A 12,606-nucleotide genomic window follows, 5' to 3' on the forward strand; every position below is an offset into this window, starting at 1 on the left:
GATTACTCAGTAAATATACATCTCTGACATTTAATATTTTGGCTTTCATCACTATTTGTTTTTGTCTTTCAACAGAAAAAAATTTATGAACAAAATCAAAAATTTGATTCAGGGACCTCAGGTTGATTTGACACGGAATGATGCATAGAAGAGTGTCAAAAGTACTGACTTTGGTACCAATCGGTACTGAAATTTTGAGCGGATTCATAAAAACCTCTGATTGTGTTGATGCGCTCATCTGATATGCCTGTGTTAGGGTCAGAGGTGTTTATGAATCCGCTCAACATCGCTTAAGGGTCACATTTTTAAAATTTCAGTACCGATGTGGTACCGAAGCCTGGTACTTTTGACAACTCTATCACATAGTATACAAACACACAGTATACGAATATTCTTATTTTTAATTTACAGTAAATCATGTTTTAATGTTCTAAATGTTGTAGTATGTTTATAGTTAGAAGTATGATTTAGTACAGGTGAAATAGAAAAAAAAAATGCTGCAATTCCTCTAAAATTGGGGTACTATTTAACACGTATTGGTGAATTGCAGTAACTTTTTTTAATGGAAATATTTGTGTACTGTATATACAGTAAGCAAGATACTGGCAAAAATTACAGTAAGTCAGTCTGAAAAATATTAATGTACTACAAGCTTTGGATTTTTTTAAATGTTAAAAGTCAGCTTAATTTACCCAGATCAGGTGTTTTTAAGCAGTTGGGAAATTGGCAGATGTTCCCTTAGGCATCATGCACCTTGCCTGGAAAATCCAGCCTCACCACTGTACCAGCGGATGAGTCTGGTCGGCCATTGAATCAATTCGATTTCTAGGGCGGAGCAAATCCGAGCAAACAGGAAGCGGAGTAAACCAATCAGAGAAGGGCGGATATGACATAGCAAAGCGACAAGAGAGTAACAGAAAAAGTAAATAATTAATGTGTTTTTGGTCATTTAAAACTGAATTCACGGCTGAATAGAACAAACTCTCGGGTCTCCCGTGCGCAATCTTTGGATATTGAAGGGACTTTCGCCGCGCTAAGTGACGCTGTTTGCGTCACTGAAATAAACTAATCTGATTGCACGGTACGGTTTGGAGTTGACTGAATCGCGATGGAGGGCGGACTGACCAGGGGTTCGTTTCCCGAAAGCATCGTTGGTGAACCATGGTCGTAATCCCAGGGGTGCGTTTCCCAAAGCGAACTATGGTCGCAAGTTCCGTCGTTCCAATAGAGTTCAATGGGACTTACACCATGGTTCACCAACGATGCTTTCGGGAAACTCACCCCAGACTGATATACTTGTAGAAGATATATCATTCAGGGTAGCGTTTCCCAAAAGCATCGTAAGCCTAAGTTGATCGTAGCTCCATTGGTTTCAATGGAGCACGATCAATTAAGCTTACGATGCTTTTGGGAAACGCAGCCCTGGACTTGCCAGGCAATCATGCACCGTGTTAGTGCGTCAAAGCATTCTCAGATAGTTAACTAAAACCAAACTGTTTAAAAAATGAACAGTTGAACATACATCAACGTGATAATAGCTACCTAAAATGACAGAAATCAATTTGAAATTGAAGTGTAATTTGATTGTTTCATTTGGCTCATGTCGCATTTGTTTACATGGAAATGTTGGGGTTTATGACCTATACTTCAGCCACCCACCAGGGGGCGATCGAAATGATTTGGCTTCACTTGTTTTCAGGACATGTGTGCCACACCTGTTGCTGACCCACAGCATTTAATATTTGTTCATAGCATATTATTCAGTGCACTTAAGAAATGTGGATATTCAAAGTGATATTTTGGTACTCTTGAGTTATTTTTGTCCATTCATTTCATGTGTATGTATGACAGACCAGTTCTGTAATTTTGTCACCTGGGGTATTACCTTTTTGGTGTTGTATTATGTAACTTTGAGAGTGCATTACCTCCCAATCTTAACATTTGTTGGGGAATTATACAGTTTTATTGTTCTTGAGGATTCTATTAAATAGAGCATTCAGACAGAGGGTGAAAACTGGTGCTGCAACAATGTAAATTATAATAAAAATTGTTTTCTGGAACATTAAGTCATGTAAACCAAATTTTGCAGACCCCATAAACAAAATTATGAACCCATAAATGAGCATAATAGTGGCCTTGTAGTAAGTTAAATATTGTTTATAAGTCAAGATTGATTTCTGTTGAACTCTGTTCAGTAACATGAGCAGCAGTGTTATATGAGTTTAATCTCTGAGAAACTGTTTGTGTTTGTTCTGCAGGAGTGTTTGGTGCTGGAACAGATGAAGTGAAGACTGTGATGGAGGGAGATTCAGTCACTCTAAACCCTGATCTTACTCAAATACAGGGAATTATTCAGATGATGTGGAGGTTTAAGGATTCACGTTCAGTCATTGCTCAAATCGAGGGAAATGATATTTCATATCCCATTGTCCCTGAGATGTTCGAAGACAGACTGCAGCTGGATCAGACTGGATCTCTGACAATCACAAACATGAGAACTAAACACTCTGGACTTTATAGACTAGAGATCAACCACAACCATGGGACCTCACGTTTGAATTTCAGTGTTAATGTCTATGGTGAGGACACTATTTTTGAATAATTAGATGTTTTGAAGATGTTAGATGTTTATTGTTGTTTTATAAATTAAAATCAATTAAGCTGATATTTAAACTGCAGCTGGAAAATCTTACTAAAACAATCTTACAGAATAGCTTTCGCCTATAGAAGGAGCAGACTCAATCAACACAAATAAAGATACACTTAAAGAAATATGTTTAAGGAAAATTATATTCAGCACTTAAATTAGATTAAATATCATAAACTAATTAATATATGGTTCATATATGCCTTATGCAGTAACCACAAGATACTTGACTGTTAAAGTTAATATTCTAGTGCCAGTAACTGTGTTTAATGTTTAATATCTGTGAATCTGTCTCATGCAGAGTCTCCAGCTGTTATTGATGCTTTTAAAGGTGAAATGAAGAGTGTATCAGAGACGGAGGGGAATCCTGTCTCTCTTCAGACTGATATTAAAACACACAGAAAAGAGCTGATAGTGTGGAGGTTTGGAGATGAAGGAAAACTCATAGCTAAACATGATCTAGAGACCAAGAGTCTAAGATTATATGAATGATCCTGATGAGAGATTCAGAGATAGACTGAAGCTGGATCATCAGACCGGATCTCTGACCATCACAAAAATCAGAATCACAGACTCTGGAGTTTATAAAGTGAAGATCAGCAGCAGCAATCAGACTTTAAACAAGAGATTCGTTGTTACTCTCAGCGGTGAGTAACTCAAGACTATAAAAGTAATGATTGTTTATCAGCTGTCTGTAAATAATTCATAACGTCTCACCCTGAACTTTTATTATCTAAAACAGCCTGTCTGACACCTGTAAATACAGTAGATCTGATAAATAATGACTTTCTTTATCACTCAGGTTATATGGTGTTGATTGTTTATAGTGTTTGTTATAGATCAGACTCATTCACACTAATGACTCTTTATCATTACAGTATCAGATCTTCACTCAGGTTATATAGTGCTGATGTTTATAGTGTTTGTTATAGATCAGACTCATTCACACTAATGACTCTTTATCATTACAGTATCAGATCTTCACTTAGGTTATATAGTGCTGATGTTTATAGTGTTTGTTATAGATCAGACTCATTCACACTAATGACTCTTTATCATTACAGTATCAGATCTTCACTCAGGTTATATAGTGCTGATGTTTATAGTGTTTGTTATAGATCAGACTCATTCACACTATTGACTCTTTATCATTACAGTATCAGATCTTCACTCTCAGGTTATATAGTGTTGATGTTTATAGTGTTTGTTATAGATCAGACTCATTCACACTAATGACTCTTTATCATTACAGTATCAGATCTTCACTCAGGTTATATAGTGCTTGATGTTTATAGTGTTTGTTATAGATCAGACTCATTCACACTAATTGACTCTTTATCATTACAGTATCAGATCTTCACTCAGGTTATATAATGTTGATGTTTATAGTGTTTGTTATAGATCAGACTCATTCACACTAATGACTCTTTATCATTACAGTATCAGATCTTCACTCAGGTTATATAGTGCTGATGTTTATAGTGTTTGTTATAGATCAGACTCATTCACACTAATTGACTCTTTATCATTACAGTATCAGATCTTCACTCAGGTTATATAGTGTTGATGTTTATTCAGTTATATAGTTTGTTTTATAGTGTTTGTTATAGATCAGACTCATTCACACTAATGACTCTTTATCATTACAGTATCAGATCTTCACTCAGGTTATATAGTGTTGATGTTCATAGTGTTTGTTATAGATCAGACTCATTCACACTAATGACTCTTTATCATTACAGTATCAGATCTTCACTCAGGTTATATAGTGCTGATGTTTATAGTGTTTGTTATAGATCAGACTCATTCACACTAATGACTCTTTATCATTACAGTATCAGATCTTCACTCAGGTTATATAGTGCTGATGTTTATAGTGTTTGTTATAGATCAGACTCATTCACACTAATGACTCTATCATTACAGTATCAGATCTTCACTCAGGTTATATAGTGTTGATGTTTATAGTGTTTGTTATAGATCAGACTCATTCACACTAATGACTCTTTATCATTACAGTATCAGATCTTCACTCAGGTTATATAGTGTTGATGTTTATAGTGTTTGTTATAGATCAGACTCATTCACACTAATGACTCTTTATCATTACAGTATCAGATCTTCACTCAGGTTATATAGTGTTGATGTTTATAGTGTTTGTTATAGATCAGACTCATTCACACTAATGACTCTTTATCATTACAGTATCAGATCTTCTCTCAGGTTAGTGTTGATGTTTAGAGTGTTTGTTATAGATCAGACTCATTCACACTAATTGACTCTTTATCATTACAGTATCAGATCTTCACTCAGGTTATATAATGTTGATGTTTATAGTGTTTGTTATAGATCAGACTCATTCACACTAATGACTCTTTATCGTTACAGTATCAGATCTTCACTCAGGTTATATAGTGCTGATGTTTATAGTGTTTGTTATAGATCAGACTCATTCACACTAATGACTCTTTATCATTACAGTATCAGATCTTCACTCAGGTTATATAGTGCTGATGTTTATAGTGTTTGTTATAGATCAGACTCATTCACACTAATTGACTCTTTATCATTACAGTATCAGATCTTCTCTCAGGTTATATAGTGTTGATGTTTATAGTGTTTGTTATAGATCAGACTCATTCACACTAATGTCTGTCTTTATCATACAGTATCAGATCTTCACTCAGGTTATATAGTGTTGATGTTTATAGTGTTTGTTATAGATCAGACTCATTCACACTAATGTCTGTCTTTATCATTACAGTATCAGATCTTCACTAGGTTATATAGTGTTGATGTTCATAGTGTTTGTTATAGATCAGACTCATTCACACTAATGACTCTATCATTACAGTATCAGATCTTCACTCAGGTTATATAGTGTTGATGTTTATAGTGTTTGTTATAGATCAGACTCATTCACACTAATGACTCTTTATCATTACAGTATCAGATCTTCACTCAGGTTATATAGTGCTGATGTTTATAGTGTTTGTTATAGATCAGACTCATTCACACTAATGACTCTTTATCATTACAGTATCAGATCTTCTCTCAGGTTATATAGTGTTGATGTTTAGAGTGTTTGTTATAGATCAGACTCATTCACACTAATGACTCTTTATCATTACAGTATCAGATCTTCACTCAGGTTATATAGTGTTGATGTTCATAGTGTTTGTTATAGATCAGACTCATTCACACTAATGACTCTTTATCATTACAGTATCAGATCTTCACTCAGGTTATATAGTGCTGATGTTTATAGTGTTTGTTATAGATCAGACTCATTCACACTAATGACTCTTTATCATTACAGTATCAGATCTTCACTCAGGTTATATAGTGCTGATGTTTATAGTGTTTGTTATAGATCAGACTCATTCACACTAATGACTCTTTATCATTACAGTATCAGATCTTCACTCAGGTTATATAGTGTTGATGTTTATAGTGTTTGTTATAGATCAGACTCATTCACACTAATGACTCTTTATCATTACAGTATCAGATCTTCACTGAGGTTATATAGTGTTGATGTTTATAGTGTTTGTTATAGATCAGACTCATTCACACTAATGACTCTATCATTACAGTATCAGATCTTCTCTCAGGTTATATAGTGTTGATGTTTAGAGTGTTTGTTATAGATCAGACTCATTCACACTAATGACTCTTTATCATTACAGTATCAGATCTTCACTCAGGTTATATAGTGCTGATGTTTATAGTGTTATATATCAGACTCATTCACACTAATGACTCTTTATCATTATAGTATCAGATCTTCACTCAGGTTATATAGTGCTGATGTTTATAGTGTTTGTTATAGATCAGACTCATTCACACTAATGACTCTTCATCATTACAGTATCAGATCTTCACTCAGGTTATATAGTGTTGATGTTTATAGTGTTTGTTATAGATCAGACTCATTCACACTAATGACTCTTTATCATTACAGTATCAGATCTTCACTCAGGTTATATAGTGTTGATGTTTATAGTGTTTGTTATAGATCAGACTTATTCACACTAATGACTCTTTATCATTACAGTATCAGATCTTCACTCAGGTTATATAGTGCTGATGTTTATAGTGTGTGTTATAGATCAGACTCATTCACACTAATGACTCTTTATCATTACAGTATCAGATCTTCACTCAGGTTATATAGTGTTGATGTTTATAGTGTTTGTTATAGATCAGACTCATTCACACTAATGACTCTTTATCATTACAGTATCAGATCTTCACTCAGGTTATATAGTGTTGATGTTTATAGTGTTTGTTATAGATCAGACTCATTCACACTAATGACTCTTTATCATTACAGTATCAGATCTTCACTCAGGTTATATAGTGTTGATGTTTAGAGTGTTTGTTATAGATCAGACTCATTCACACTAATGACTCTTTATCATTACAGTATCAGATCTTCACTCAGGTTATATAGTGCTGATGTTTATAGTGTTTGTTATAGATCAGACTCATTCACACTAATGACTCTTTATCATTACAGTATCAGATCTTCACTCAGGTTATATAGTGCTGATGTTTATAGTGTTTGTTATAGATCAGACTCATTCACACTAATGACTCTTTATCATTACAGTATCAGATCTTCACTCAGGTTATATAGTGTTGATGTTTATAGTGTTTGTTATAGATCAGACTCATTCACACTAATGACTCTTTATCATTACAGTATCAGATCTTCACTCAGGTTATATAGTGTTGATGTTTATAGTGTTTGTTATAGATCAGACTCATTCACACTAATGACTCTTTATCATTACAGTATCAGATCTTCACTCAGGTTATATAGTGCTGATGTTTATAGTGTTATATATCAGACTCATTCACACTAATGACTCTTTATCATTACAGTATCAGATCTTCAACTGAGGTTATATAGTGTTGATGTTTATAGTGTTTGTTATAGATCAGACTCATTCACACTAATGACTCTTCATCATTACAGTATCAGATCTTCACTCAGGTTATATAGTGTTGATGTTTATAGTGTTTGTTATAGATCAGACTCATTCACACTAATGACTCTTTATCATTACAGTATCAGATCTTCACTCAGGTTATATAGTGTTGATGTTTATAGTGTTTGTTATAGATCAGACTCATTCACACTAATGACTCTTTATCATTACAGTATCAGATCTTCACTCAGGTTATATAGTGTTGATGTTTATAGTGTTTGTTATAGATCAGACTCATTCACACTAATTGACTCTTTATCATTACAGTATCAGATCTTCACTCAGGTTATATAGTGTTGATGTTTATAGTGTTTGTTATAGATCAGACTCATTCACACTAATTGACTCTTTATCATTACAGTATCCAGATCTTCACTCAGGTTATATAGTGTTGATGTTTATAGTGTTTGTTATAGATCAGACTCATTCACACTAATTGACTCTTTATCATTACAGTATCAGATCTTCACTCAGGTTATATAGTGTTGATGTTTATAGTGTTTGTTATAGATCAGACTTATTCACACTAATTGACTCTTTATCATTACAGTATCCAGATCTTCACTCAGGTTATATAGTGTTGATGTTTATAGTGTTTGTTATAGATCAGACTCATTCACACTAATTGACTCTTTATCATTACAGTATCAGATCTTCACTCAGGTTATATAGTGTTGATGTTTATAGTGTTTGTTATAGATCAGACTCATTCACACTAATTGACTCTTTATCATTACAGTATCAGATCTTCACTCAGGTTATATAGTGCTTGATGTTTATAGTGTTTGTTATAGATCAGACTCATTCACACTATTGACTCTTTATCATTACAGTATCAGATCTTCACTGAGGTTATATAGTGTTGATGTTTATAGTGTTTTTTATAGATCAGACTCATTCACACTAATTGACTCTTTATCATTACAGTATCAGATCTTCACTCAGGTTATATAGTGTTGATGTTTATAGTGTTTGTTATAGATCAGACTCATTCACACTAATGACTCTTTATCATTACAGTATCAGATCTTCACTCAGGTTATATAGTGTTGATGTTTATAGTGTTTGTTATAGATCAGACTCATTCACACTAATTGACTCTTTATCATTACAGTATCAGATCTTCACTCAGGTTATATAGTGCTGATGTTTATAGTGTTATATATCAGACTCATTCACACTAATGACTCTTTATTCATTACAGTATCAGATCTTCACTCAGGTTATATAGTGCTTGATGTTTATAGTGTTTGTTATAGATCAGACTCATTCACACTAATGACTCTATCATTACAGTATCAGATCTTCACTCAGGTTATATAGTGTTGATGTTTATAGTGTTTGTTATAGATCAGACTCATTCACACTAATTGACTCTTTATCATTACAGTATCAGATCTTCACTCAGGTTATATAGTGCTTGATGTTTATAGTGTTTGTTATAGATCAGACTCATTCACACTAATGACTCTTTATCATTACAGTATCAGATCTTCACTCAGGTTATATAGTGCTGATGTTTATAGTGTGTGTTATAGATCAGACTCATTCACACTAATGACTCTTTATCATTACAGTATCAGATCTTCACTCAGGTTATATAGTGTTGATGTTTATAGTGTTTGTTATAGATCAGACTCATTCACACTAATGACTCTTTATCATTACAGTATCAGATCTTCACTCAGGTTATATAGTGTTGATGTTTATAGTGTTTGTTATAGATCAGACTCATTCACACTAATGACTGTCTCTCTTTAGCTGTTCCAGTCCCAGCTCTGTTTCCAGCTGCTCTAGCAGGGATTGTTGTTGCCGTTTTTTTGCTGACATTTTCAGCTGCTGGTGTTTTTTATCATCGTTACAAAGTCTCTGATCTACAAAAGCAAACGAGTAAGTATTATAGCTGATACAACAAGAGGAAAAACATTGAGCTTTATTGTAGTTCAGTACAGTTTAAATGTTTAATACGATTTTTCACAATCAATATTTCTACCTTTTTACCAGTTCTAATTGTGGTTGATTTAATGCAGTAATCATTGATTTGTTTGATTGTTCAGAGATGAGCTGAATTACATTAATACTAATTACTGAATCTCTGTATGTTTAAAATGCTGATTTAAGATCTTTTGATCATGTATTTTATGTAGTTTTGTTCTTTTGCTATTGAAGGTTGACAAATTTAGTAGAAACAGCCCATAAATCATCCTGCTGTCCTTTTTCTGTCATTTTAAGTTTTATTGGGGCTGCCTGAGCTCTTCATTCAGTTAAATAGCCGTTAGCCACGGAGCCCAGCCTCATAGACTATTAAAGGATTAGTTCACTTTCAAATTAAATTTTCCTTATAATTTACTCACCCCCATGTCTTTGAGGGTTATATTAGCTGTGTGAACTTTGTAAATGCGCTGTAATATAGTCGACAGCTCGTTTGGCAGGAAGCTCGCGTCTTAAAGGGGCGGCGTCGAGTGTAAATCAGTGCATTGTTAATGATGCCCCAAAATAGAGTTAAAAAATTAATTTAAAAAAATCTATGGGGTATTTTGAGCTGAAACTTCACAGACACATTCAGGAGACACCTTATTATATTACATCTTGTGAAAGAACGTTCTTGGGCACCTTTAAGATCTTTTGATCAGTATTTCATGTAGTTTTGTTCTTTTGCTATTGAAGGTTGACAAATTTAGCAAAAGCCCATAAATCATCCTGCTGTCCTTTTTCTGTCATTTTAAAGGGATAGTTACCCAAAAATGAAAATTTGTTTTTGCTTACCCCCAGGGCATCCAAGATGTAGGTGACTTTTTTTCTTCAGTCGAACGCAAATTATGATTTTTAACTGCAACCGCTGCCGTCTGTCAGTCAAATAATAGGAGAGATTGGGAACTTGAACAATAAGGTCGAAAAAACTTCCATAGACAAATCCAAATTAAACTGTGGCCTGACGGCACATATGTCCTAAGACACGAAACGATAGTTTGGAGAAACCGAACAGTTTTATATCATTTTTTATCTAAAACACCACTATGTCCAACTGCCAGCTTCCGGTTGGTGAGGTCTGATCGCGCTCAGAAGTGATGTCTCACGCTCATTGAAGTATATGGGCGAGACATCACTTCCGTCGTCAGAACGGGTTTTTTTGACCTCACTAACCGGAAGCTGAACGAAGTTGGACATTGGTGTATTAGAGGTAAAAAATGATATAAATACTGTTCGGTTTCTCAACAAACTGGTTTCGTGTCTTAGGACAATGTGTCGTCAAGCCGCATTAATTTGGATTTGTTTATGGAAGTTTTATTTACTGTTATAGTTGAAGTTCCCATCCACTGTTTATTTGACAGACGGCAGCGGTGCAGTTAAAAATCTTTTGCGTTCGACTGAAGAAACAAATTCACCTACATCTTGAGCTTTATTGGGGCTGCCTGAGCTCTTCACGATACTATTAATGGATTAGTTCACTTTCAAATTAAATTTTCCTTATAATTTACTCACCCCCATGTCTTCCAAGATGTTCACCTTCTTTCTTCAGTCGAAAAGAAATTAAGGTTTTTGATGAAAACATTCCAGGATTTTTCTCCATATAATGGACTTCAATGGCCTCCAAACGGTTGAAGGTCAAAATTACAGTTTCAGTGCAGCTTCAAGAGCTTTAAACGATAAGGGTAAGGGTCTTATCTAGAGAAACGTTCAGACATTTTCGAAAAAAATACAACCGTATATGCTTTATAAACACAAATTATCGCCTTGAACGTGCTTCCGCCATTCCGCCCTCCATATTCTTCAAAAAGCTTACGCTGTATGTCCTACACCTTCCCTGTTCAATTTACGGAACGACCGTGGCGCCAGTTCCAGTTGTATTTTTTTTTTTTTTTGAAAATGACCTATCGTTTTGCTGAGACCCTTATTCCTTGTTTCTTTCGACTGAAGAAAGAAGGACATGGACATCATGGATGACATGGGGGTGAGTAAATTATCAGGAAAATTTTATTTGAAAGTGAACTAATCCTTTAATACAGAAACTCTAAACCGAAAAACAAGAAAATGTCAAGAGTTTGTATGTCCATTACCACATCATCTCTGGTCAGTTAGTGTTATTTATCCCTGTAAAGACTGAGATTTAGTTTATTCTAAAATATAAATTCAGTCATCATTAGCCCAGTTTTATCATTGAAAACAGGAGCACTTTACACAATAGTTTTTAGAGCTCATGTTTGTCAAACAATAAGCAAGTGTCATCTGTCTAAAAGTGTCATGTGACTCGTTTACTTGCTTATTGGAAGTCTTAAGGCATGTGATTGTGTGTGAACAGACAGAAATATGAGTAATTATTCATTGATTGTCTTCCCCTTCACTAAAGCTCTCAAAAAGCAACACAAAAGGTATTTGGGCACAAACAGACCACCAGATTACCTGTCGTCAATGATAGAGGGAATTAGTTGTTGAATGTTTCATAGGTGAACTTGATGTGTTTTGACTATGAAAAATAAGATTTAAGAAAAGATTTTGAGGAAACAAACACTTAAGCTGCACACAAAGCTATCATATGGGTCCAGAAGACTTGTAGCAGATGAACTGCATTTCTGGTGTTTAAATATCATCTCTGAGCTTTATGAAAACCTCTATAAACTGTCCTTGCATGATAAAGAGCTGTAAGAAGACTCTTCAGAATCTAGTCATTCATTTGGAAGAACGTGAGGACGAGTAAATAATGACAGAATGTGACAATGAGTGTGTACTTAAAACAGATGTTTATCTTTAATACAGGTGCTGGTCATATTATTAGAATATCATCAAAAAGTGGATTTATTTCACTAATTCCATTCAAAAAGTGAAACTTGTATATTATATTCATTAATTACACACAGACTGATATATTTCAAATGTTTATTTCTTTTAATTTTGATGATTATAACTGACAACTAAGGAAAATCCCAAATTCAGTATCTCAGAAAATTAGAATACAAAGAAAGG

At 34.2% G+C, this 12,606-nt stretch overlaps 1 protein-coding gene across 2 annotated transcripts in view; it reads left to right on the forward strand.

Moving 5' to 3' along the window:
- The window catches only part of LOC125247243, a 52,417-nt gene that overhangs the window by 11,870 nt on the left and 27,941 nt on the right, over nt 1–12,606 (forward strand). For both annotated transcript variants that reach the window (XM_048158506.1, XM_048158513.1), the window contains exons 2-4: nt 2,259–2,579; nt 2,949–3,294; nt 9,406–9,534. In XM_048158506.1, coding sequence (XP_048014463.1) covers nt 3,132–3,294; nt 9,406–9,534 — 292 coding nt within the window. In that variant the 5' untranslated portion in view covers nt 2,259–2,579; nt 2,949–3,131. The remainder of the gene's footprint in view (nt 1–2,258; nt 2,580–2,948; nt 3,295–9,405; nt 9,535–12,606) is intronic.

This window comes from Megalobrama amblycephala, linkage group LG1 (assembly GCF_018812025.1).
Source record: "Megalobrama amblycephala isolate DHTTF-2021 linkage group LG1, ASM1881202v1, whole genome shotgun sequence".
In the NCBI taxonomy this organism is placed as follows: domain Eukaryota; kingdom Metazoa; phylum Chordata; class Actinopteri; order Cypriniformes; family Xenocyprididae; genus Megalobrama; species Megalobrama amblycephala.